Raw genomic sequence first — 23519 nt, 5'->3', positions numbered from 1 at the left:
AGTACTGCAGTTCAAATTCTGTTCATGACCGAGTTTGATCCCGACAGAAGTAGGTTTCAGGTAGCCGGCTCAAGTTTGACTCAGCCTTCCATCCTTCCATGGTCAGTAAAATGAGTACCCAGCTCGCTGGGGGTAAAGTGTAGATGACTGGGGAAAGCAATGGCACACCACCCCGTAAAACATAGTCTGCCTAGGAAACGTCGAGATGTGACATCACCCCAGAGGTCAGTAATGATCTGGTGCATGCACAGGGGACTACCTTTACCTTTAAATGTGGAGCAGAGGGGCAGGCAATGAATCTGCCACGTGATCAGCCCAGCCAGAAGACATGCTGTCCCACCCACACACGTGTGTGTGTAAAGTGCCGTCAAGTCGCAGCCGACTTATGGCGACCCCTTTTGGGGTTTTCATGGCAAGAGACTAACAGAGGTGGTTTGCCAGTGCCTTCCTCTGCACAGCAACCCTGGTATTCCTTAGTGGTCTCCCATCCAAATACTAACCAGGGCTGACCCTGCTTAGCTTCTGAGATCTGACAAGATCAGGCTAGCCTGGGCCATCACATATCTATCTTGTATAAAAAGACCTGTGTGGCTGAGTAGGAGTTCAGTAGGAGCTGCGGTGTCAGCAGAGAAGGATCTCCCAGGAGGAAATCTAGATGAGAAAGTTGACCTGGAGAGGCTCCTTGGGAAGTTCCAGCATGAGATCCTACCAGAGTAAATCACCTGGTGATTGCTGCCTCCTCTGGTCTGCGTATGTCATTAATATGTAAGAAATGGCAATACTGTGTACATAATTCCATTAGAACAGTGTTAAAATTATCTCCTATGGTACCATATAATTAGCTCCTATAGCACTGTCGTTCCTATAGTTCTGTTTCCAGAAACACATCTGCAACATTATGGTTCAATGCTTGAACATACATTAAATGCTCTACATTCCATACATGGCAGTACTGCCAATTAGCAAGATCAGGGGAAATAAAGAGGCATGTTTCATACCTTTTGCTAGGAAGTAAGGCAGAGTTCTTATCAAGCCAAATTATTTTGCTTTGTCTTTTGGAAAACACTGCAATAATGCTGCCAGAAATGAAAAACTACTGCCTAATCCATAAAAGCTGCCAACACAGGGAGGTTATTTTCTCCTGGCTAACTGTTCTGTTGAAAAACTGAAATTGAATATAGAATTGTTGTATGTATCTATTTCTGTTACAGAGACTAAAAATGTATTTATGTGATATAATGTAGTATAAAGCACAAAGGCTACTAATACAGTTAAATTGTAGGTATTCAGACTGCTACAGAAAGTTCTCAAAATGTGTTTCACAAATCATAACAGTTGCTATAATAGATTAAGATGATTTGGAATAATGACAAATTATTATTGACATTTGATTTTAATTAAAATCTTGACCCAAAAGAATGATCACACTCACTCCCTCTCACTTCCCCCCACAATATTTGTCCCCTGGGCTTGTACAGAGGAGAAATCATGGACAATCAACCTTCCTCCCTTCTTGACCACAGCAGTGAAGAAATAAATGACCCCTTGAAACTTCTTTGATCCTGGAGGATAAAAGCCATCTTCAAATCAACACTGGATCACCTTGATGTTTTCATGACCATTCTGTCTCCAATCTCCCTGCCGTCCCTTTTCTTTTCTTCCCCACTTTTGTACTGCACAGTGTGGATAACTACTGTATGTGTGCTGGAATTGCCATCCCAGGGTTACCCCTCAGCAGGTGGGCTGAGGGATTATCCACTGAGTGGCAGGTGGGTCACTTGATGCCTGGATTCACTGCCCAGTGCCAAGCCAAACCTCCAAAGCTGTAATCAATAAAGCTATGGCCTATTTTACACCACAAAAGGTGTGATCTCCTTTTTCAGGCCTGGCTTTCAACCACCCATTCACCACTGTAGCTGCAAATTTGTCTTCATTTCGCCTTTACACTGGAGCCCTGTCCCTGTGTTAAATAGATTTTTAAAAATATAGTACGCTGGTCTAAATCCATGTTTTGGACATATTACAGTCTTGCTGCATGTTAAAACCTAAGTTAGCAGCTCCTGTTAAGGCAGACAGCAACAGATCGGAAAAGAGACATTTATCTCCAACGCTTGGCTATTTTGTGTGATCCTGGATCCAGTTTTGCATGGTGGGGCTAATTCATACAGGACACGTGTGTAAATGACATGTGTACAAACCATACATGGTAATAACTATTAATTATGCAATGACAGTAGCCACATAGATAGCTTCCCACTTGCTGTTGCGGTTCATACAAATGTAAGCTTTGTGATAATACAGTACTGGAAACCCAACACCACTGCTTCTTTGTGCTCTTCAGGCATTAATATATGTGTTGCATTGTCACAGGCCCTTGCTTGGAACCAAGGGTACCCACACAGCCTCTTATGATTTTGTGGGATCAGGTTTGTATAGATCTGTAAAGCTTCCCCTCACTTACAGGATGTTCTTAGGGTAGCACGTGTAAAGACTTTGGGTTCGTTTGCATGAGGTAAGTTTTGTGGTGAGCGAAACGAACACGGAGATCACCGAGGCAGAAGTTGTAAGTAAATAACAAGCAAGATTTATTTATTTACAGGCTGGTTTTAAGAAACAGAACAGCAGCACGGGTCTCCATATAGTTAGTTAAAGGAGAAACCTGGCTGAGACACATAATTTTAAGCTAGTTATAATTCCGGAGTGTGATGTGAATTCTCTTTAATGCTTTCAACTACAAATAGGCTTTCACTGACGGGACACTAGGTTGGATCCTTTCACACACACAGGATTCCACCCACATCCGCCTGCCCTTCCCCAAGAGTCAGACTAAATGGCACAAGGCCTGCTCATCACCAGAGACAGGCCTAACAACTGTCCTCTCCCAGAGATGGAGCTAAACCCTTCTGCCATGCTACCCGGTAGAGCTACCCTTCACACTGCTCTCTTGATGAGGCAGACCCAAACTATCATTGCATCCTCCCCGAGGAAGATCGGATCTAACCCGAGGCAGATCTGAACTAACCCCTTCTGTGCTTCTCTCCAATATTCCAACCCCCCCCCCCCAATGAAAGGTGATTGGATGCTGGAGCAGCACTCTCATAGGCTCAGGGATGAAACAGCTGAGTGGCTGTTTTTCCCTTTGGGGGCAGGATAGTCTCCTGTCTGTCACATGTGTGTATTCTGTTTAGAAGTTTGAAAGTCAAGTCTTATCATGTCCGAGACAATCCAAAGCTTGCCTTAGTTTCCTCCCTAGCAAAAAATGGATCCAAAAAAGCAGTTGCCTTCTTAAAAAAACTCAGATCTACTCAGCCTATAATCTGGGGGTGGGGGAAATGTAGCTGGAAAGGGTTAATAATGCTTGACAAGTTCAGATTCCATTTTGTTCAAGATTACTTTTACTATTTTAATCGCCGCTAATAGCCTGCTTTAATAAAAGTCATTTCAACTGTTTCTTTTTCACCTGTTTTCAAATTAAGTGAGATTCACTGGTTGATGATGTGGAAATTCTTTTAGTTTAATTGTCATAAGGGATAAATTTGTTTTGAATCTGTTATGAATGTGTACAGATTCATTTTCAGTCCTAATGAATTTTAATCACTTTGTCCATCAGCAAATGCTTTGAATTTTAAATTTATCTCTGAAAAGAACTAAAAATTATGAATGGATTTTAGACCATTACCATAATAAATGTTTCCTTTTTATTTATCTTGCATGATCTTTCCTGCAATCAGTGTTTCACATGCTTCCAGGACCTTGAAAATGCCTCAACCCAAGATTAGTATATTAGTGTAGAGTAAGTCCATTGAAGTCATTGGGCTTAAAAGGGTATCACTCTGTTTAGGATTTCACTGTAAATTGCTCTTTAAGATGGCATTAATGCAATGTAAAAACCTGAGTCTAGATTTTAAAAGAGCTACAATAGGTGTACACCAGAGCCCCATGGAAATGCAGCTTTAGTGAAGAGAAATATGTTTGTGGAAAGTAAATTAGTAAATCAGTTGCAGAGAATTTTCAAAGAGGTTCTACTGGAACCTGCCTGGAAGTGAAGTGAAATAATAGCCTGCATTGAGCTTGTTAAACAGGTGACCAAAGTAGTCTCTGCTCCAAATCCTGACCTGAAGCCCAGTTGAAATGGGTCCAGAAAATCAGTCTCTTCCAAGAGCTCCTGGAGCTGAGAGGCAAAACCTGTTCCAGCACCTTGCATAAGAATCATAGAATCATAGTTGGAAGGGACCACCAGGGTCATCTAGTCCAACTCCCTGCAGGAAATTCACAACTACCTCCCCCCACACCTCCAGTGACCCCTACTACATGCCCAGAAGATAGCCAAGATGCCCTCCCTCTCATGATCTGCCTAAGTTTATAGAATCAGCATTGCTGACAGATGGCCATCTAATCTCTGCTTAAAAACCTCCAGGGAAGGAGTGCTTACCACCTCATGAGGAAGCCTGTTCCACCAAGGAACCGTTCTAACTGTTAGAAAATTCTTCCTAATGTCTAGATGGAAACTCTTGATTTAATTTCAACCCGTTGGTTCTGGTCCGACCTTCTGGGGCAACAGAAAACAACTTGGCCCCATCCTCTATATGACAGACCTTCAAGTACTTGAAGATGTACTTGAAGAGTGGAAGACTGGAAACTAGCTGGAAATTTTCCAACACAACAGGGCTCAGGGACGTTTTTTTCCAGAACAAGTCTAATCCCTGCTTCCTTGAGCACAGGTGACTCAACTCCCTCTCTCGAGGAAGCATTTACCACTCTCCTTACCCATTCAACCAGTCCCCCTCTGGCAGCTTTTATCAACCAGGAAGCCAAGGGTCAAGAACACAGGTGGTAGGTCTCACCTGTCCAAGGATCTTGTCCACATCCTCAGGATCCACAAGCTGGAAAGTATCATATTCAACTAGGGTAACAATGCATATAAGATCAGGTAACAGAGAAGATCCTGAATTCTCATTGCACTCCAGGTGAATTCATATATTGGGATTGAACTCATAAAACTAACCACTGGAAAAAAATAGGGTTTGCTGAACCCAGATTTGTATCAAGCTGGGGAAATTTCTGCAGCTCAATTTTCTTTTTCTTTTACAAACAAAGTTTCATCTTACAATATTTTTTTCTTCCCTAAAATAAATGATTAAGAAAATCATCCAGTTCATCTGGTCCTGGAATGTATCCTTTTCATGCCAGTAAAAAATCATATGCTAAAAAGCCTTTCTATTCGCAGGACTTACTGCACACAGAAGTCTAGACTTTCCCCCCAACAACATACTAGCTTTATACGTACAGTGAGCTTTTAATTTGGGTAATATTCAAACAGGCAAACCCCCACCTGCTGTATAAAGGGCTGCAAAAGATAATTTGTGCAGCTCAGCTCTCAGTTACCAGATTGTTTTACTGTGGCTCTTCAAAGGTAGGAAGGAGCCTCCTTTTGGAGAACTTAACAGCCATCAATAAACCCATTAACCTCCAGATTGCTGCACAAATAGTTGAACCAATTACAGTTGCTGTGATGAGATTGAGGAAGAAAAGGTTCCACTAAAGTAATCATATAGGAGATTAACTGTCTATAATGTCTAAAGACCATCTACACCAGTGGTTCCTAAAGTGGGCACTACCACCCCCTGGGGGGCGTTGGGATTACCTAGGGGGGCACTAAGAGGCAAGGGGCAGCAGGGGGGTGCTAGAGGTCAGCCCCTTCAACTGTGTTGTTGGATATGGTAGGAGGTGCTGGGGTTGAGTTTGTCGAACCAAGGGGGCGATGGCCCGAAAAGTTTGGGAACCACTGATTTACACAGACAATATTTTAGAAGACCTTTGGTACCAAACAGGGATATTCTTCAGATTTATTCTAGGAAAAATGAGGAGGACTGGCAGAAACAGGAAATGCTGCTGTCAATTTCACTGGGTTCACAAGTAAGTCAAATAAAAAATATCCTATTGGTACACCTTTTCTCCACCATTTGTACTTCAAATCTACATAGAAAAGAATTACCTACCTTATGAAAATTTCTGAAATATGCTGCCTTCTCATCAGGAAATTTTTCTAGCCTCCTAGGTCCTTTACTAGAAGCCTTCTTGAAAACCAACCAACACCTTCTGAAAATCTGCAAGCAGAGTAAACAAGTTGTTAAATTTCAGTTGTCTGAGAAGTACATTGTAATCCCTATTGAGTCAGCCTAGCAGACTTAGACAGAAGACAGAATTAATACAGGGCGGGGGGTCATGCCACTTTACATTCCTGAGGGCCCACAGCTGTAGCTAACCTGTCAGTCATCAAAACAGCAAACAAAACTCTGTTTCAAATGTTTATTTGTTATTCTTTCCTGCTCTCTTGACCCTCTACCTTCTTCACCGAATACTGTTGTCTCTTCTTTTTCCCTCAACTCTGCCTGGATAAAAGCATCCCAGAACCAAGGGATGCTTGGAGATTGTGCCACTTCCATCTCAGGCATCCAAATGCACAGTGCTTTGTTCTGTTCTCCTAGCCAGAGAAGCAGCATTAGCAGGCAAGTTAGTCTCTAACCTCTGTTCGTCTCTTGCCACGAAAATCCCAAGAGGGGTCGCCATAAGTCGGCTGCGATAAGTCGCCATAAGGCACTTTACACACACCCATTTTGACAGCATTTGAAATTTCTGTAAACTTGGTCATGAAATATCAACTTTATAACATAATGATTTGTAAAATTTACTAAGCTATTTAGTATCATCTTTGTCTTACCTTTGAACCCATGAACTCATATTAGTTACATTGTTACCGCAACGGAAAAATTATGACCAAAGACCCACATGCTTAATTATACAAATAGCAGGGGTGACAATAGCTAATTTTTATACACACATGCATGCTACTAGAGTAAGTCCTGTATGCTTTATGGTTGGTTTAGGGGTCACGGATACGGCTAGAAATACTGGGGAACAGTTGCTGGACTTGACCAAAAAAGATCACAGAGTATGTTGTGGCACACATAAATAGAAAAATTTGACCTCTCAGGGAAACATGCCAAGAAGGGAGTTTAGAGACCCAGAATAGAATAGCCATGAAGAACAGTAATAAGATGACACAGCGACAACATAATTATATGGCCTTTAGGGGTGTAGATTTGGTAAACCCAAACTGGACAACCCCCCACCCCGAAAAATACCTTTTCAGTATTTGGGGAGGGGGTTTCCAGTAACAAAATGGCGGCAATAAAAGGGAGCTGAAAAAGCAGATCCGAATAATGGTGAATAATGCCAAATTACCCCGGAGGTTCAGATCAGCGCTGCTTGCTGGCTACCACCTCCTCAAAAAGGAGCCATAAAACAGAGTAAAAAAATGTGCAATTGCAATGTATCCAGCTATCTATTCAATATTAACTCAATTAGTTTATGTAAAGATATATTTTAAAATGGGATGGGTTGTGGCTTAATGATAGAGCCTCTGCTTGGCATGCAGAAGGTACCAGTTTCAATCCCCAGCATCACTAGTTAAAAAAGGACCAGGCAGCAGATGATGTGAAAGACCTCTACCTGAGACCCTGGAGAGCTGCTGGCAATCTGATTAAACAGTACTGACTTTCATGGACCAAGGTCTGATTCAGTAGAAGGCAGCTTCATGTGTTCATGTAAAATATTAGATAAATAAAAATTGTCTATTTGCTTTTATAATTCATTATTTTTGTAAATAGTCCCCAATTCTGTTAGCTATTCATCTGCCTTTCCTACTGAAAACAGTGATACTACTGATGTAGTAATATATTCATTTAGTTGATTCAAGTATGCAGACTTTACTTATTGTGCAACTGAAAATGAGCATGTCGTGAAATGCACATTTTTGAAGACAGAATTTTGTTCCCAGGAATGTGTGAACACCACCTAGGATGTTGTCTATAGTTTAATAATTTATCTAACCAGATCTAATATCAGAACTGACACTGAAATAACATACTTTGTAAAAGGTATCACAACCATAAACTGATCTCAATCAATATTTGCTGATAATCTGTGGATATGTATAAATAGCCAACCAATGTAATGGTTAGTGATAAATCAAGTAATTTAAAGTCACCAACAGTGTGTGTGTGTGTGGGGGGGGGGGCGCTAAGGAAGCTGACTAGCTGTTATGCTGGTGTATCTCCAAGATACACCAGCATATGTCAGAGTTATGCTGGCACAGTGCCCTAGCGCCACCCTGCCGGTCTCAGCCACTATTACAGCCCCACAGCGGCCACCTGTCACCTGTACATCCCTGCACCAGTATGGAAGTAGGCTAACTGGGGTGCGTGGTAGGAGGTAGTCGGCTTCCTAAGCCATTTCACCCCACGAAACACCCCCCCCCATCAGTGGTGGAAAGTTACACCAGCAAAAAACATGGTGTAGCCCATAAGCACCCCTCACAGGCATGGCCATGCCCAAATGGGCCACGCCTGGAAGAGCACAGGATGCCAACTACAGGTGCAACCAATCACCTCCCTCCCTTGCAGCCACAAAACCTTCTCCTTAGCATCCAATCACTGCTCCCGGCCAGGATGCCCCAGATCTAACTAGGCAGGGTGTGTGGCATGGGACTCTGTCTCAAAGCTCCCTGCCATGCAGACTTAGACCAAGTAGCATGGCTCTTTTATGGTGGGAAAAGCACAGAGAGGGCACATAACCCCCCAGAACACCACAGGAACACACACCCCCAGCACACCACGGGAACACCCCAGGGATGCCAGCATGGGGCTTTGCACCAGTGGGATGCTGGCGGGAGCACTTAGCGCTAACCACCCAAGGGGGAGAGCGAAGTCCATACTGTGTGGCTAACACATCTCACTGCAGAATCCACACAGCTACCCCATCTCCAGAGATTCAATTCAAAGGTAACCCCCCCTTCTTGGTCTTTTGCCTTCCTCCTGTTCTCTGCCAAAATCCTTGAGGAAGAAGACTAGGGGCTCCATGATTAGAACAGAATCCAGCCGCTGTGGCATGGGTGGCCTATAGGATTGCGCCATAGCTACTTAACATTTTTTAAGTGAATTGTCTTCTTCAAACATATAACATATATTTAATGTTATTCAGTCTTCCATTACAATTTTGTAAAATAAATGAGCTATGTCAACTTGCACAAATACAACAGAGTAAACAAAACTTTTGAGCTCCTCAAACCTCTTAATCAGACTGCATATTAACAGTCCATTCCTGAGCCTTCAGTGGCTGAGGACGGCTTTGGATTTTTTAAATGGGGCATTTTGCCCCATTAAAAACAGCGAGACTGTGCCAGCAAAAAGCTGGTGCAGCAACACTGTTGTTTGGCATGGTGTACCCAGGGTGAACGGGGTCAGGAAGCTGCCTACCGGCAGCTTCGCCCCCCAGCTCACCATGGGAACACCCCAGGGAACACCCCAGGGATGCCAGCGTGGGGTGACATTGTGATGCTGGAGGGAGGCCCAGTTGGTGTCCCTGGTTGGCACTGTTGCGGCAGGAGAAGGGTGTCCAGGTCCTCCTGCTGGCGTCTATGCCACCCTGGATGGCGTAAGTGGCATGGGCGCCAGCGCAGGGGGCCCGAATGCCAGAGTGGCCCCTTCCTGGCCTCCTACGGACTTTTGTCCTTCCAGGTCAGGAATGGGCTGAAAGTATAAAAAAGGGGTGCTAGAAAAGGATGTTTTGTAGTATATGAAGTTTGTTGTATGAAGTAGGAAGCTTGGGGCTTTCTTCTACAAAACCCAGGAAGTGCTGCACATTTAAGCAGATTACATGATGTTGGGTACAAAATAGATTTCAACATCTGCCATCGGTTCCTCAGACAGAAAGGCAAAAGAGGACCACTCTAATTTTGAAAATATTGGATTGGATACATTCAGCTTTTCTGCTGGTGAAAATGTCCCCTTTGTCCACTCAAAAGCCTATGCTAGGGATCATGGCAAAACCCACATTCGACTGAGAAAAAAGCTAGATGGATCCAAGCCATAATATCACTATTAAAATATTTACATATATACAAGTAAGATGGATATAATCCTTATCCGTTAAAATTAGTCCTAGTAATATTTTGGAGTGAGTTCTTAAAATAAAATTGATAACGTTGATACTCCATCAGCATTCAGTTCACAGTTGCCTTAACAAGCCTTATTCAGGGTGATAATTATTTTAATCATCAGAAATAAAAACAGCCCAGTCCCTACAAGAATCTAATTGGAATGTATTTACTTCCAGAATTACAGCGGGCTAGGTAGCTCTCCAGGTTGAACAGAAATTGTGTTATTTAAGTGCTTTGAGCTCTTACGGTAACAGTAACTCTATCCTTACAAGTATACAACATGGCAGATTTCCAGGAAAGCTAGTAGAAAGCAAATACCCAGAGGTACTGCTCCTCGTGTTTTTTGATATGCAGTGGGCTCACTCAATGAATACTTAATTTACACTTTCTGGTCCTTGAATAACAACAGCTTCCTCTATGTTCTGGTTTTTCAAGGGATAAGAATTCTGTTTTCGTTGCTCTTTGTTAACCTATCTCACTCCCACAACCTCTGATCTTTCTTTTTTTAAAAAACTCATTGTCTGTTCCTTTCACCAAATTCAAACTAGGCCTGTTTCTATTTATTTGGCAAAGGTTGGAATATTCTATATAGGCATGATTTTTGTCTACAAAAAAAAAAACTCCACCTAAAATTAAGAGAGTGCAAGTTTTAGACAGACACTGTTATATTGGTGGCCATATAATCTAGGTGCAGCCTATGTATTCTCCAGCTGCAGAGTGCCTTAAAGTTAGGGTTGCCAGGTCCCTCTTCGCCACCAATGGGAGGTTTTAGGGACGGAGCCTGAGGGCGGGGTTTGGGGAGGGGAGTGACTTCAATGCTATAGAGTCCAATTGCCAAAGCGGCCATTTTCTCCAGGTGAGAAAATCTATTGGCTGGAGATCAGTTGTACTAGCAGGAGATCTCCAGCTAGTACCTGGAGGTTGGCAACCCTACTTAAAGTTTTAGGCTTAGGCAGACCCAGAGGAGAACTGGGTGATTCAGATGTGCATTGGCAAACTGCAGACGGGCCTGTACATGTGCTGCCTTGAGCAAGGGGACCTTGAGGGCTCTGCAAGATCTCAGTCCTTCACGGAGTAGTGTGTTACCAACTGTTTTCATGGTGACTATGGTCCCAGCTGCCCTGAGATCACTGACAAGTCCCCCCCGTGTAGTTCTGGGCTGCTTCATCACTGTTCTCATGATCATTGCAACTCCACGAGATGAGATCTTGCATGGAGCCCCAGACCGAGGGAGGTTGAGGGTTAGGGTTAGGATCTGACTGGTTGATGGGGGATCAAATACTTATTTCACTCATTATAATGCACATCAATCTCTGACTTTTGTCTTCTGTGTTTCTGGGGGTTATTCTGTCTCTCACAGCTACAAGGAGGTTGAGGGTTAAGGTTAGGATCTGGCTGGTTGATAGGGGATCAAATACTTATTTCCCTCATTATAATGCACATCAATCTCTGACTTTTGTCTTCTGGGTTTCTGGGGGTTTTCCTGTTGTTATTCTGTCTCTCACAGCTACAACAAACCTACCATTAAAATTATGGACTGGTCATTTCTTCGTCAGAGGGTGAACGGGCAAATTTAGCAGGGGATCAAATACTTTCCCCCCTCACTGTAGATTATTGGGATATTGAAGAAAATGAGTGAAGAACTAACAACTGGGATTCACTGAAGGCAGAAACTACAGAATCTAAGGGGTGAGCAGAAGAGATGGAAGCCACTGATTTAATGACTGCTGACCATGGAAGAGGTGGGCGCCTGAGTGTGGCAAAGGTGGATTCTGTGAAGTGCTCAAGGGGTATTCCACAGCACAGAGGTCAGAGACAAATCAGTTCTTGGTGAAGACAAGATGAAAAGGAGATTGGAGAAAATAGATAGGAACACCTGAATCAGGGGAACTAGAAACATGATTATTGAAATTATCAAGATATCGTATCATCAAAAGAAGTGAGCTAGGCTGAAAGCAGATAGAGAGTACAACACTGAGGTGCAGAGAGTAGAGTGTTACAAAATGAACACAATAGGCTGCTGAGCAACTGGAGTCTCATCCAGGTAGCATCTATATTCCAATCTCCAAGGGCCAATGGACACAAGGGAAGCCTACTACATGGCTGTCCATCCTGTAAGTTGCAAGAAGGACTGCCCTACCAAAATCTAAAGGACCGGTTTCAGAGAATGGAGGCATTAAAACACACATTAAACATAATAACACAAGAAAGACCATGCTGGATCAGACCAAGATCCATCAATTCCAGCAGGCTGTTCACACAGTGGCCAACCAGGTATTTCTAGGAAGCCCACAAACAAGACAACTGCAGCAGCATTATCCTGCCTGAGTTCCAAAGCACCTAATATAATAGGCATGCTCTGATCCTGGAGAGAATAGGTATGCATTATGACTAGTATCCATTTTTACTAGTAGCCATGAATAGCCCTCTCCTCCATGAACGTGTCCACTCTCCTCTTAAAGCCTTCCAAGTTGGCAGCCATCACCACATCCTGGGACAGGGAGTTCCACAATTTAACAATTATACAAGTACAAATCACCCTCTTGAATATAATCTGCCCTCTAATAAAATAGGATGCATATTAAAAGGTGTATTCCAATGCATATGTTCCATTTGCACTGCATTGTTTTCAATACAATAGGATTTGAATATTCATCTGAGTGTGTCTTCCATCTAAAGTAATGTAAATAGATCAAACGCACTAGAATTTCTTTTCTCTAGATGTATATAATTAGATATGTTCTAGGTGATCTCAGCAGATAAATTATCCTTAAATATTTGTAAAACATCTCAAGAACTGTGAACAGGCAATCCTTGTAAACGAGAATAAATAAGTAATAGGAGCAAGACGACAGACACAACAAATGCATAGCAAGGGAATGCATATTTTACACAAAACATCTTGTTGTCACACAGAAATTCATTTAATTATTCAGGAACATTAGCTATTCTTTTATCCCTGGCCTACTTCAAGTTGCCATTAGATGTAACCAAATACAGATCAGATACTGTTGGAGTTAACAGAAAATGGGGAACCAACTGTGAAAGAATTCAGTGTCAGGCAAGAGAAACAATATAACTTCCTCTAGTTTGGCTATATGTCCTACATGATGTTTTACTCACATCATCACGCAGATGTTTCCTAGTATACATATAACCCAATGTTTTGCATGTTTAATCAGAAGTAACCCTGCCCAACCTGAAATCAATGAAGCTTACTTCTAAGCAAGTATGCATAGGGTTGCACCATTACTTATGACAATACATTACTCCCTGTAAAAATTACATATCCCATTCACATTTTAACTACAGCTGTGACCCTAATTCAGTTCGTTTTTGTAAAAGAAAGAAAGATTATAGCCACTGATGTATTAACTGCAAAATTACACATATTTTAACTCTTCAAAAAATTATTTGTTATCGAAATATAGGATAGAGTACAATTTTATTCAAATATGTTATTGAGTGATGTGGACTTACATAATAAAGAATATACCACTATTTTTTATTTTCTTTTTTTGCCGTCATGTCACATCTGACTTATGGTGTTCCCGGGCCGAAAGGGGTTTGAAAGCTGCCTAAAGGCAGCTCTGCCCCTAGGAATGCCAATGTGGGATAAAATGAACAGGACCACCTAAGACTGCCTTGGAAGAAATTTAAAAGTACAATAATGTTTCGGGGGCTGCATGCTGGCATCCTTACTTGCAAGGCTGGGGAGGGGCTGTGACTCAGTGGAAGAGCATCTGCTTGGCATGCAGAAGGTCCCAGGTTCAATCCACAGCATCTCCAATTAAAGGGACGAGGCAGGTAGGTGATGTGAAAGAATCCTGCCTGAGACCCTGGAGAGTCGCTGCCAGTCTTAGTAGACAGTACTGACTTTGAAGAACCAAGGGTCTGATTCAGTACAAGGCAGCTTCATGTGTTCATGTGTCCAAGGCTAGTACAGATTGTCCATAAGACTTCTCTATGTATCAATTTTCTTCTTGCTTGACGTTTGCTGTCTGCTAATAAATGAGGTTAATGCAAAATGTAAATTTGCAGTCTTCACCAAGAATAACGTCCCAATGTTGTTAGCACTAAATTACCACAACTGTTGCGTTTTGCATAATCTCCGTGTATAATACTGTATTTCCCTCTTTCAAATACTATTTTCACACTAGTGAAATGGTATTTTCTGGTATAAATGTTTAATACATTTGCATGATACTGGGCACCTGTTATCTGACAAGATAAATGTTGTTTACCAAAATGAAAGTGTGTCATACTTCGAGAACATATAATTATTGAAAAATGGCTTCCTCCTCGGAGTCTTTAGAAGTGAATAGTCTGACCTTCACATGCAAAGTAAAATATAATATTTATGCTGAAAGATGGTAGCTATCTACTTAAATCTCAAGGATTGTATGTTGGGAGCAAAGGGATTTGTCAAAATAAATATTACATTATCCAAACCATTTGAAGAGGATGCTTAAAGCAAAGCAGAGGTTCTGAGCAGAATAATAATAATCGCAGCCACCTGTTCCTAGCCACCAAAGGACAAAAATTCAATCATTTTTACTGCTCTAATTTAGAGAGTTACAAGCTTAAAATGAGCCATGGGAGCAATAAACTTATTTTTATGTTAACAATAGCCAGTATTATAGAGCGTTACACACCTAACCTTATTTTTGCCTCTGCTATCACACAGACACCTGTCATATGGAGAGAGTGTTCTTGCTGTCATGTCATTTTCAGCTGCTTAAAATGACAAGGCATGCCGGAAATGGAGATTGTTTACTGTGGGATTTAGTGAAGCCCACAATAACATTTTGAATCCTCAATACTTTTCATAGCTATGAGTATGGAAATTTGCTATAGTATGAGATAAGGTTCTTCATTCCCCCCCTTACGAAACCACCTCATTATTCTATCATGAAAATGCATGATAAATTTTTATAGCATGCTAGACGTTCAAAATACCATAAACACACATCTCTGAAGGAATGCTGGCATTTTAAACGCTACTAGTAAATTAACAGTGCATTACTGACAGGAATGTCTGCGCCGGGCTTAGGAGGCAACACGGCTGCGCTGCCTCCAAAGGAGGTTTCGGACCCGCCGAAACCTCCTCCCGGTGCAAAAAATCCATGCAACCCTTATAGGGAGCTAGATGGAGCATGCATATTACTCCCATCCTGCAGGCATCTCACTGAATGCCCATCAGTTACCAGGCTCAATTTAAGGCACTAGCTCTCACATACAAAGCATTTCATGGCCTTGGACCCTCATATCTGTAAGACCGCCTCTCCCCCTACACTCCACCACGACAGCTTCATCCATCTGAGCAGAGGGCTTTCTGCAGGTGCCAACCTGCAACTGGGCAAAATCAACAACTGCCCGTTCATGTGTCTTCTCTGCTGTGGCCCCCGCCTTGTGGAATGGTCTGCCTGAGGAATCACAGAATCATAGAGTTGGATGACCAGGGTCATCTAGTCCAACCCCCCTGCACAGGAGATCAGGAAGGCTCCCACTCTCATGGCTTTCCGCAACCTATGCAAAACTGAATTATTCACAAGTTTTTTTTTTAATGCAGGCAATAGAATTGCACTGCGCTAAATGATTCACAAAGATACTTGGAACAATTATTAGAGACTGTGGTCTATCTATACTACTGGGTATAGCTTGCTGAAACTAGGATCCTACTACGGAATTTTGCATCATTTAATGTGTCCTGTTAATACTTATGCTTTGCTTCAGTTCTGATTTTAGACTTCTGGTTGGTTCTACAGCTGTAATTCCTATTGCATTATTCTTTGAATGTCCCATCCTGTCGATTGTATTGACTTACTCTGCCTGTGTAATCTGCCTTGAGTCCAAGTAAGAAAGGTGGACTTTAAATAACGTAATCAAACAAATAAAATCCACTTTGGTCCCTGTTAGGAGTAAAGATCGCTGTTTGAACATTCAGTAGGCATCTGACAAAACATTCTGTTTTCCAGATTATTTCCAAAGCAACTTTTAATAATTTTGTACCTATCCTAATACCTGAGAGTAACACCACTGGATCATAGAGTCACCGAATCATCATAGAGTTGGAAGGGGCCATACATGTCATCTAGTCCAATCCTCTGCTCAATGCAGGATCAGCCTAAAGCATCCTTGACAAGTGTTTGTCCAACCACTGCCTGAAGACTGCCGGTGAGGGGAGCTCACCACCTCTCTAGGCAGCTGATTCCACTGCTGAACTACTCTTACTGCAAAAAAAATAAAAAAAAATAAATCCTAATATCCAGCTGGTACCTTTCTGCCCGCAATTTAAACCCATTATTGCGAGTCCTATTCTCTGCTGCCAACAGGAACAACTCTCTGCCCTCTTCTAAGCAACAGCCTTTCAAATACTTAAAGAGAGCAATCATGTCCCCATTCAAACTCCTCTTCTCTAGACTGAACATCCTGAGTAGACTGTGGTTTAGATCACTTTAGGAACTCCGTACTGGTCTGAGAGGTGGCTACAAAGACAAGGGGAACACTATCATTTCCCGCTGCACACTTTGAGCTGTCTAGTCCACCCCTGAAACAAAATGTCTCCACTGAAGGTACATCTTCTGAGGTACTATTTTTGATATTAATAAAAGGACAGTGTCATTACAGTAAGCTGTGGCTCACAAAAGCTCATACCCTACCAGAAAATATTTTTGTTAGTCTTTAAGGTGCTACTGGACTCTTGCCCTATTCTACTAGTGTCATTAAAGTAATAAAATAACACAAATCAGAAAATCAAGCGGCAAGAATACGCCTCTGGAAAATAAGAATGTTTGCTGAATATTTTTTTTTCAATTGAATCACTGGGAATAAGTGAATTTAGCTTTGGTCTACACCTCTTCATGAGTTACTGGAAGAATTCAAATCTAATTGGATATCAAGTCTGCTGAAAGGTTTCTTTCTGGCCCAGGGAGATCATTATATTAATGCCAAAATCACTTCTTCAGTGCTACCTTTAAAGTCTAATAATATATCATATCCTTTTTGATGTGTCTGAGTTATTTTATTTACAAAGCAAGCATCAACCGATTCACAACAGACAGTGCCACTGGAAAAGAAGAAAAAAACTAACAAATGAGATGTGTACTTAACATCAAAAAGGAAAATCTAAAAAAAAAAAAAAAACCACAGATAAAAGAAGTTGGCATCAAAACTTCAGATAATTTGTTCACTTCTTCAGGAGAGAAGAAATGTAGGTTGCTTCCATCTGAGATAAAGTACGAGTCAAACAATCTTGCATTTCAAAGAAAAGGATACAGAGCTTAGTATTGAAGCAATAATAAGGTTAGTACATGTTGCAGCATCTGCCAAAATAGCAGCTTCCTGCTGCCTGTGATGCAATATTACTGAATTATGAATTTACTGATTTGTTGATGTTGGAGAGGAAAAACTTTAGTAATGGCATTTCTTCACGGATTACGTAGGCCTTTTATGCAGGGACGATTCCCCGGGGTCACCCCCGATGACTGCTTCGGGGCTTCCATTGATTATGCATGCCTTTTCTACCTGTCAGAGGTCACCTCGCTCTCCCCGCGTGTTCTGCCCAAAGGGGAAACGTCCCCTTATAGAAGGCCATTGAAGGAGGACTACTGTTTTCAGCTACGGTCATGCATTCTGTGGAATATGTAACTCCTCTTTAAGAGCCAGAGTGAGTTATTGAAGTGGTGATCAAAAGAACAAGTTAAATCACTTGGGGGCGGGGAGAGTTTGAGAAGGGGAAAGGAGACAGGGACCGAAAAGAAAATTTTCCTACCTTTTCTGTCTATGGGAGATCAAGCCAGATATTTTCATGCAATCTCACCTGAATTCCGTTGAAAGTAGCACAGCACAGCGGTCACTGTTTCTGAACTAGCAAGAGGTGCATGGGCCGGAAATCACTTTCGTATGTGGATTTCCTTACTTGGGAGCTCCAGGCTCCATCGAACAACCCTCAGAAACATTCACTGCACTTGCCTACTGAAGTAGAACACATGTTTCACGACTCTCCTTTTTCACTTCCCTACAGTGCTTTGAATTTGGAAGTCGCATTTACCACTGAAGCTTCTGTTTACATCACTGCAAAAGATTCAAAGCGAAGGGTAGGACATAGACTTGAATATTGCACCTGATAATGTGCCATCTTTGTACTGATCTGATTCTTTTCTGCTTAATAAAATCTTGATATATCTCTTTCACCTCTACAATAGAAGGAAGTTTGAGGGGAAGGGTAGTTTTTCATCCCTGAAAGAGAAGCAAAACTAACACTGAAATTCTAAGCAATGTAAACTGGGCTACAATGGGTTGTAAAAAAAAAAAGGTAAAGGTCCCCTGTGCAAGCACTGGGTCATTCCTGACCCATGAGGTGACGTCACATCCCGACAGGCAGACTTTGTTTGCAGGGTGGTTTGCCAGTGCCTTCCCCATTCATCTTCCCTTTACCCTCAGCAAGCTGGGTACTCATTTTACCAGCCTCGGAAGGATGGAAGGCTGAGTCCACCTTGAGCTGGCTACCTAAAACCAACTTCTGTTGGGATCGAACTCAGGTCGTGAGCAGAGTTTGGACTGCAGTACTGCAGCTTAACACTCTGAGCCACGGGGCTCCTACAATGGGTTGTAACTGCATTCTAATGTAAAATATCTTAAGTCCCAGAGAGAAGAGAGACTAAATTTGGCTACACTTCATTTCACAAAGCTCTGCTGCAGAAAACAGAACCTCCTCCATAAACAGACAATCTTCTCTGTTTTAATCCCTATTGTGATATGTTGATTCAACCAGTAAATGCTAAGAATGGAGCATTACAGCCTGTGAAACATTAGAAACCGTCAAGTTGCACCACCAGTAGTCCAGCACTACTGTTATCAAACTTACATTTGAGCAGCGGGGGAGAGGGAAGTAAACTTTCATGAGACTGTTGCAAAAGGTGTAGTCTAGCAAAATGCATTAAGGTAATTTTTGTAGATAAATGTGCAAAAAAGGCATTACCAAGAGAGCTAAAGGGTGGCAACACGTATGTGATCTTTACAAATGCACATCCCTATTGTGATAATGTATCTAAAGCCAGTGTATGCACAGGCACAATATTGGGGGTAATATTTCTGGTAAAAGTATAAGGGCAGAAAGAGAGAAGGCAATAATTAATTGAACTATATTTAATATTAACACAGATAAACAGAAAGGAAAGTGTGAGTGGAAGGCAGATTAAAAGCCAACGAAGTAAAGTCAAATGAATTTGAGAATGCAACTCACACAAACTGCGAAATAACCAACCCAACAGGCAATTACATAAGCCTTAGTGGAACCTATACTTTAGAGAGAGCCCGTGTGGTATAGGGTCGCCAGCCAGGCTCTTCATTCCAGGGAAGCAAAAATGGAGGTAAAGCAACATCGCAACTCTAGAAATTCCCAGATTTCAATGGTGGCTTCCCAGAGTGTTGCGACATCACCTACAGGTTCAACTAGAAGTGATATCAAGACATCACTTCTCGCCTTGCATTTTTGCTCCTGCTGGATTGAAAAGTGGCAGTGAGGGTCTGGAGCTAGGGGCGGAAGATTGACTGCCACAGCGGCCAATCTGGTAAACCTAGTGTGGTGCAGTGGTTAGAGTGTTGGACTAAGGTCTGGGAGATCCAGGTTCAAATTCCCACTGTGCCACAGAAGTTTGCTGAGTGACCTCAGTCAGTCACATACTCTCAGCCTAACCTACCTACCTCACAGGGTTACTGTCAGGATAAAAACAGAGCAGTGAAATAACTATGTTATGCATTTATATGTCTGTGATCAGACAGTGTACTCACAATACAGAATTTTAATATTAAAAAAATACATAGGATTCATTAAAAAAAAGAACACGGGGAAAGGATCCTCTTTGACTGGGATGGGAGCTGTCAAAAAGAAAGGAACTGAGTGCGATTTAGCGAAAAAGTAGGTTGGATTGAACCCATATATTATATTTCCTTTTCAGGTATATTACACCTATTCTAAGGCTCTGAATCAGATTATCTATTTTACTTCCCATCCAATTGCTCCATTAGGATATGAAATTATGTAGAAAAATTCTGTGCAAAATAATCTGTAACACAACTGCTGACTAGGGTTGCCAACCTCCAGGTACTAGCTGGAAATCTCCTGCTATTACAACTGACCTCCAGCCGATAGAAGTCAGTTCACCTGGAGAAAATGGCAGCTTTGGCAATTGGACTCTATGGCGTTGAAGTCCCTCCCCTCCCCAAACCCTGCCCTCCTCAGGCTTTGCCCCCAAATCCTCCTGCCGGTGGCGAAGAGGGACCTGGGAACCCTACTGCTAACCTAAGTCACAAAAATGACTGACAGTTGCTTTAGACTTGAACTGCACACAGCCCTATTCATCAGGCATTTCTCCACATAATCCTGGTTAGGAAACAGAGTTCATTCAAGCATCTGAACAAGCCCTAAAAGTTCAGGAAGATAAGGTAATGGATCGTTCAAATGGTTTTCCATTTTATGCTCACTTGGCGATGCTCCATTTAATTCCATTATTTTGAAGCCTTGTCCATACAAACCCACCATGAATTAATGCATCATGCTTTTATTCTTTCCATTTAAAGTTGTACTTCTATAAACTTGTTTACATTTAGGCATTTATTCCCAACAATCAGTTAAGGTAAATTCCACCTGGCTGCCTTTTATGGTCTCAGAAAACAAAGTGGGAAAATGATATGCAGCAACATGGTTTGTCTATTAATTATTTAGCCCGCTGAAGTAATACCATTCACTTCGTTCCTCTCTATCCTTAGATTTTTGAAGTTCAGGCTTCCCTAGTATGGTCAAAACTAACAGCCGATACAACTTTAAAATCAGACCAGCAAATGTAGCAAAATGACCATGATTCCAATAGACCTAGACTAGAGTAACTCTTTATAGGACTGTACTGCCACTGATCCAAAGTCAAAGCAAAGTTAACAGGGAACTTTCTCCTGTCATTTTGTCCACTGGCGCCTTAGGCCACCATATCAGTGGTTCCCAAAGTGGGCAATACCACCCCCTGGGGGCGGTGGGATTACCTGGGGGGGCACTAAAAGGCAAGGAGGCAGCAAGGGGGCGCTAGAGATGGGACCCTTCAACTGTGTTGTTGGATAGGGTAGGGGGCGCTGGGGTTCAGTTTGTGGAACCAAGGGGGCGGTGGCCCGAAAAGTTTGGGAACCGCTGCACTATATGTTCAAGAGCCCCTGGTATCTGGGATGCTTCTGTTTTATCAACAATGTAAGGATTGTTGTGACACACACACCAGCAGCAATGTTCATGACACAGCAAAAGCTGCAAAAACGGCAACATGAAACAGGATAGGAAAACACAGGTATCATATTTTTCAGAGGACAGAATGACAAAGTAGTCACATGGCAGCCTTTTAGGGAATCGTTCCACATTTGTTCAAATACAAACTATGTGAGAACAAGTTCTGAGAGATCATTAACCACCCACTTGTAATAGGCTTCTTCATATTCATTTATGTGATCTCAGCACATTAATCTAAGTGCATCACTAAATAAAGCAAAATAAATTCCAAAATGGCAAAACACAAATGCATTTGTTTCACTTCTAAACTTTTAAAATAGCACTATGACATTATTTGCTTTTCTGAGCAATAAATCTTCACGTCAATGTGTCTCAGTAAAGCCTAGAGAATTAGCCAGACACTCTTGCTATTCAAACTAAGCTAGCACATGCAATACAGCTGCCTGGAGGAAGATATTTTAAATTGCTTACCATGGTATCGGCACCCATGCAATTGACAAATGGAGCACTGGCTGCAGAGTGCGCAGGGTATGCTCTTTGTACCATCTCCCCCCCCCCAATATCCAAAGATTCTACCTGCTTATTGTAAACTTTTAACTGTCCCCAAATTCAAAGTGTTTTTCGCCAAGGACAGATTAAAAGCACTGCCATTGCAGGAGTTAGCAGGCAGATTTTCAGGGGTCCCCTTTTCCGAGCAATTTTGTGATTGTGGATCAGGGAGTTTGGACATTGTTTGTCTTTTTTTTGTAGACTGCAAAAAGCATAATCTCGCCAGAGAGAAATGGATCACAATACGCATTCAGAGGTGGGGACCTGCCCTAAAGCAAGAGATAGTTGCAAAGTTATTGGCTGATACTGAACCAAATGTAACCCTCGCAGTGGCAAAAATTGTATCTATGGTTTTTTAATGATACCTCCTTTTAACTGTACTGTTTAGATATTACCATATATTTTTGTATGTTTGGTTATTTATATATTACGGAATGTATTGCATTTGTTTTGCTCGTGACCTGTTGGTCCACGAGCACAAAGAATGGAATAAAGGGAAAGCACCCACGCAGTGAGCTGTTAGTGAGCTTACTATACGGATCAGAATTTTGCCCAATATTACCACAGGCCAATTTTTAAAGGAGAAGACCAGTAAGTATGTGGAGGCATTAGCGTGATCTATTTGGCAAGGTGGCACTGACAACTAACTGACCAGAAAGCCACCCACAGAGATTTATAGCATCCCATGGTTGGATCCATATTATTTATGCCAACCCAAAGCTTTGTTGAGGACACTATATTGGTTTGATTCATTATTCATTGATAGACATTTCAGACAACAAATGGCTGCAAACCATTCCATACTTGGCCAGCTTTTAATTCCCACTGACTTCACTGAGAATTAAGCAAAATTCTGTTCTGGAATGCAGATACTGTCATTGAAATGTCTTATCAATGAATAAAGAGGCAAAATAAAAGGAACATGGGCTATCTTTTGGAGGTTAAAAAGAAATTATTTGAAATGCCTGAGAAACCAATGTGTTTTTGGACCATCTGCCCAGCGTGGTATGCTCTCAGTGTAAACTGTTAATCACTGTGGTCAGACAAAGGAATGTATTCAGGATGCATTTGGGTGCTTCATTCTGGATTCATAGAAAATTAATGTAATTGTGCTGCTCCAAGAAACACTGAATAATTCCATTGTATGTATTAAACTACAGCCATGTTAATGTATTTTCCTATAGGCAAGATGAACAAGGAACAATGAGATACATGCTCATTAGTTTTTTTTAAATATATATTTTTATTATTTTTCAATAATTGCTATTCATCTCATTTGACAATACATCCTATATACCAATCCTTGCCTCGATACAAAATTAAAGAATTATTAGGTGTATGTCTTCAGTATTAAATATAATTAATTGTAATTGACTTCCCCACTGACTTCCTCCCTCTCTACAAATATCTGGTGTCCCCTTTGTATTAATATTTTCTAATCCTTATAAATCATTATTTTAATGTTATACTTTCCCTTTATTTAATATATTTCAATAAGCAATAATAATATAATATTAATAATAAAGAGAGAAAAAAGGAACAGTCTATGCTTTCACACATGGTAAAAATCTCATAAACTCACTGGGACAAAAATTTCAGAAATAGTATCAGGAAAACAAGGGCCATTTGTGCTTTGCAATCCTCGCCAGACTTCTTCAGGGCTTTGTTGGGATTATACATGATTCTTACGACCTTGAA

The 23519-nt window shown here is 41.6% G+C and overlaps 1 protein-coding gene across 1 annotated transcript in view; it reads right to left on the bottom strand.

Annotated features, from left to right (window-relative positions):
* Positions 1-23519, bottom strand: part of DOK6 (docking protein 6) — a 259727-nt gene that overhangs the window by 143900 nt on the left and 92308 nt on the right. Inside the window, exon 2 of the mRNA XM_056854359.1 lies at positions 6000-6107. Coding sequence (XP_056710337.1) covers positions 6000-6107 — 108 coding nt within the window. The remainder of the gene's footprint in view (positions 1-5999; positions 6108-23519) is intronic.

The sequence above is a fragment of the Euleptes europaea genome, chromosome 8, assembly GCF_029931775.1.
Source record: "Euleptes europaea isolate rEulEur1 chromosome 8, rEulEur1.hap1, whole genome shotgun sequence".
Classification (NCBI taxonomy): domain Eukaryota; kingdom Metazoa; phylum Chordata; class Lepidosauria; order Squamata; family Sphaerodactylidae; genus Euleptes; species Euleptes europaea.
The sequence above is the reverse complement of the archived record's forward strand: the minus strand, read 5'-3'. Positions and strand labels throughout refer to the sequence as shown.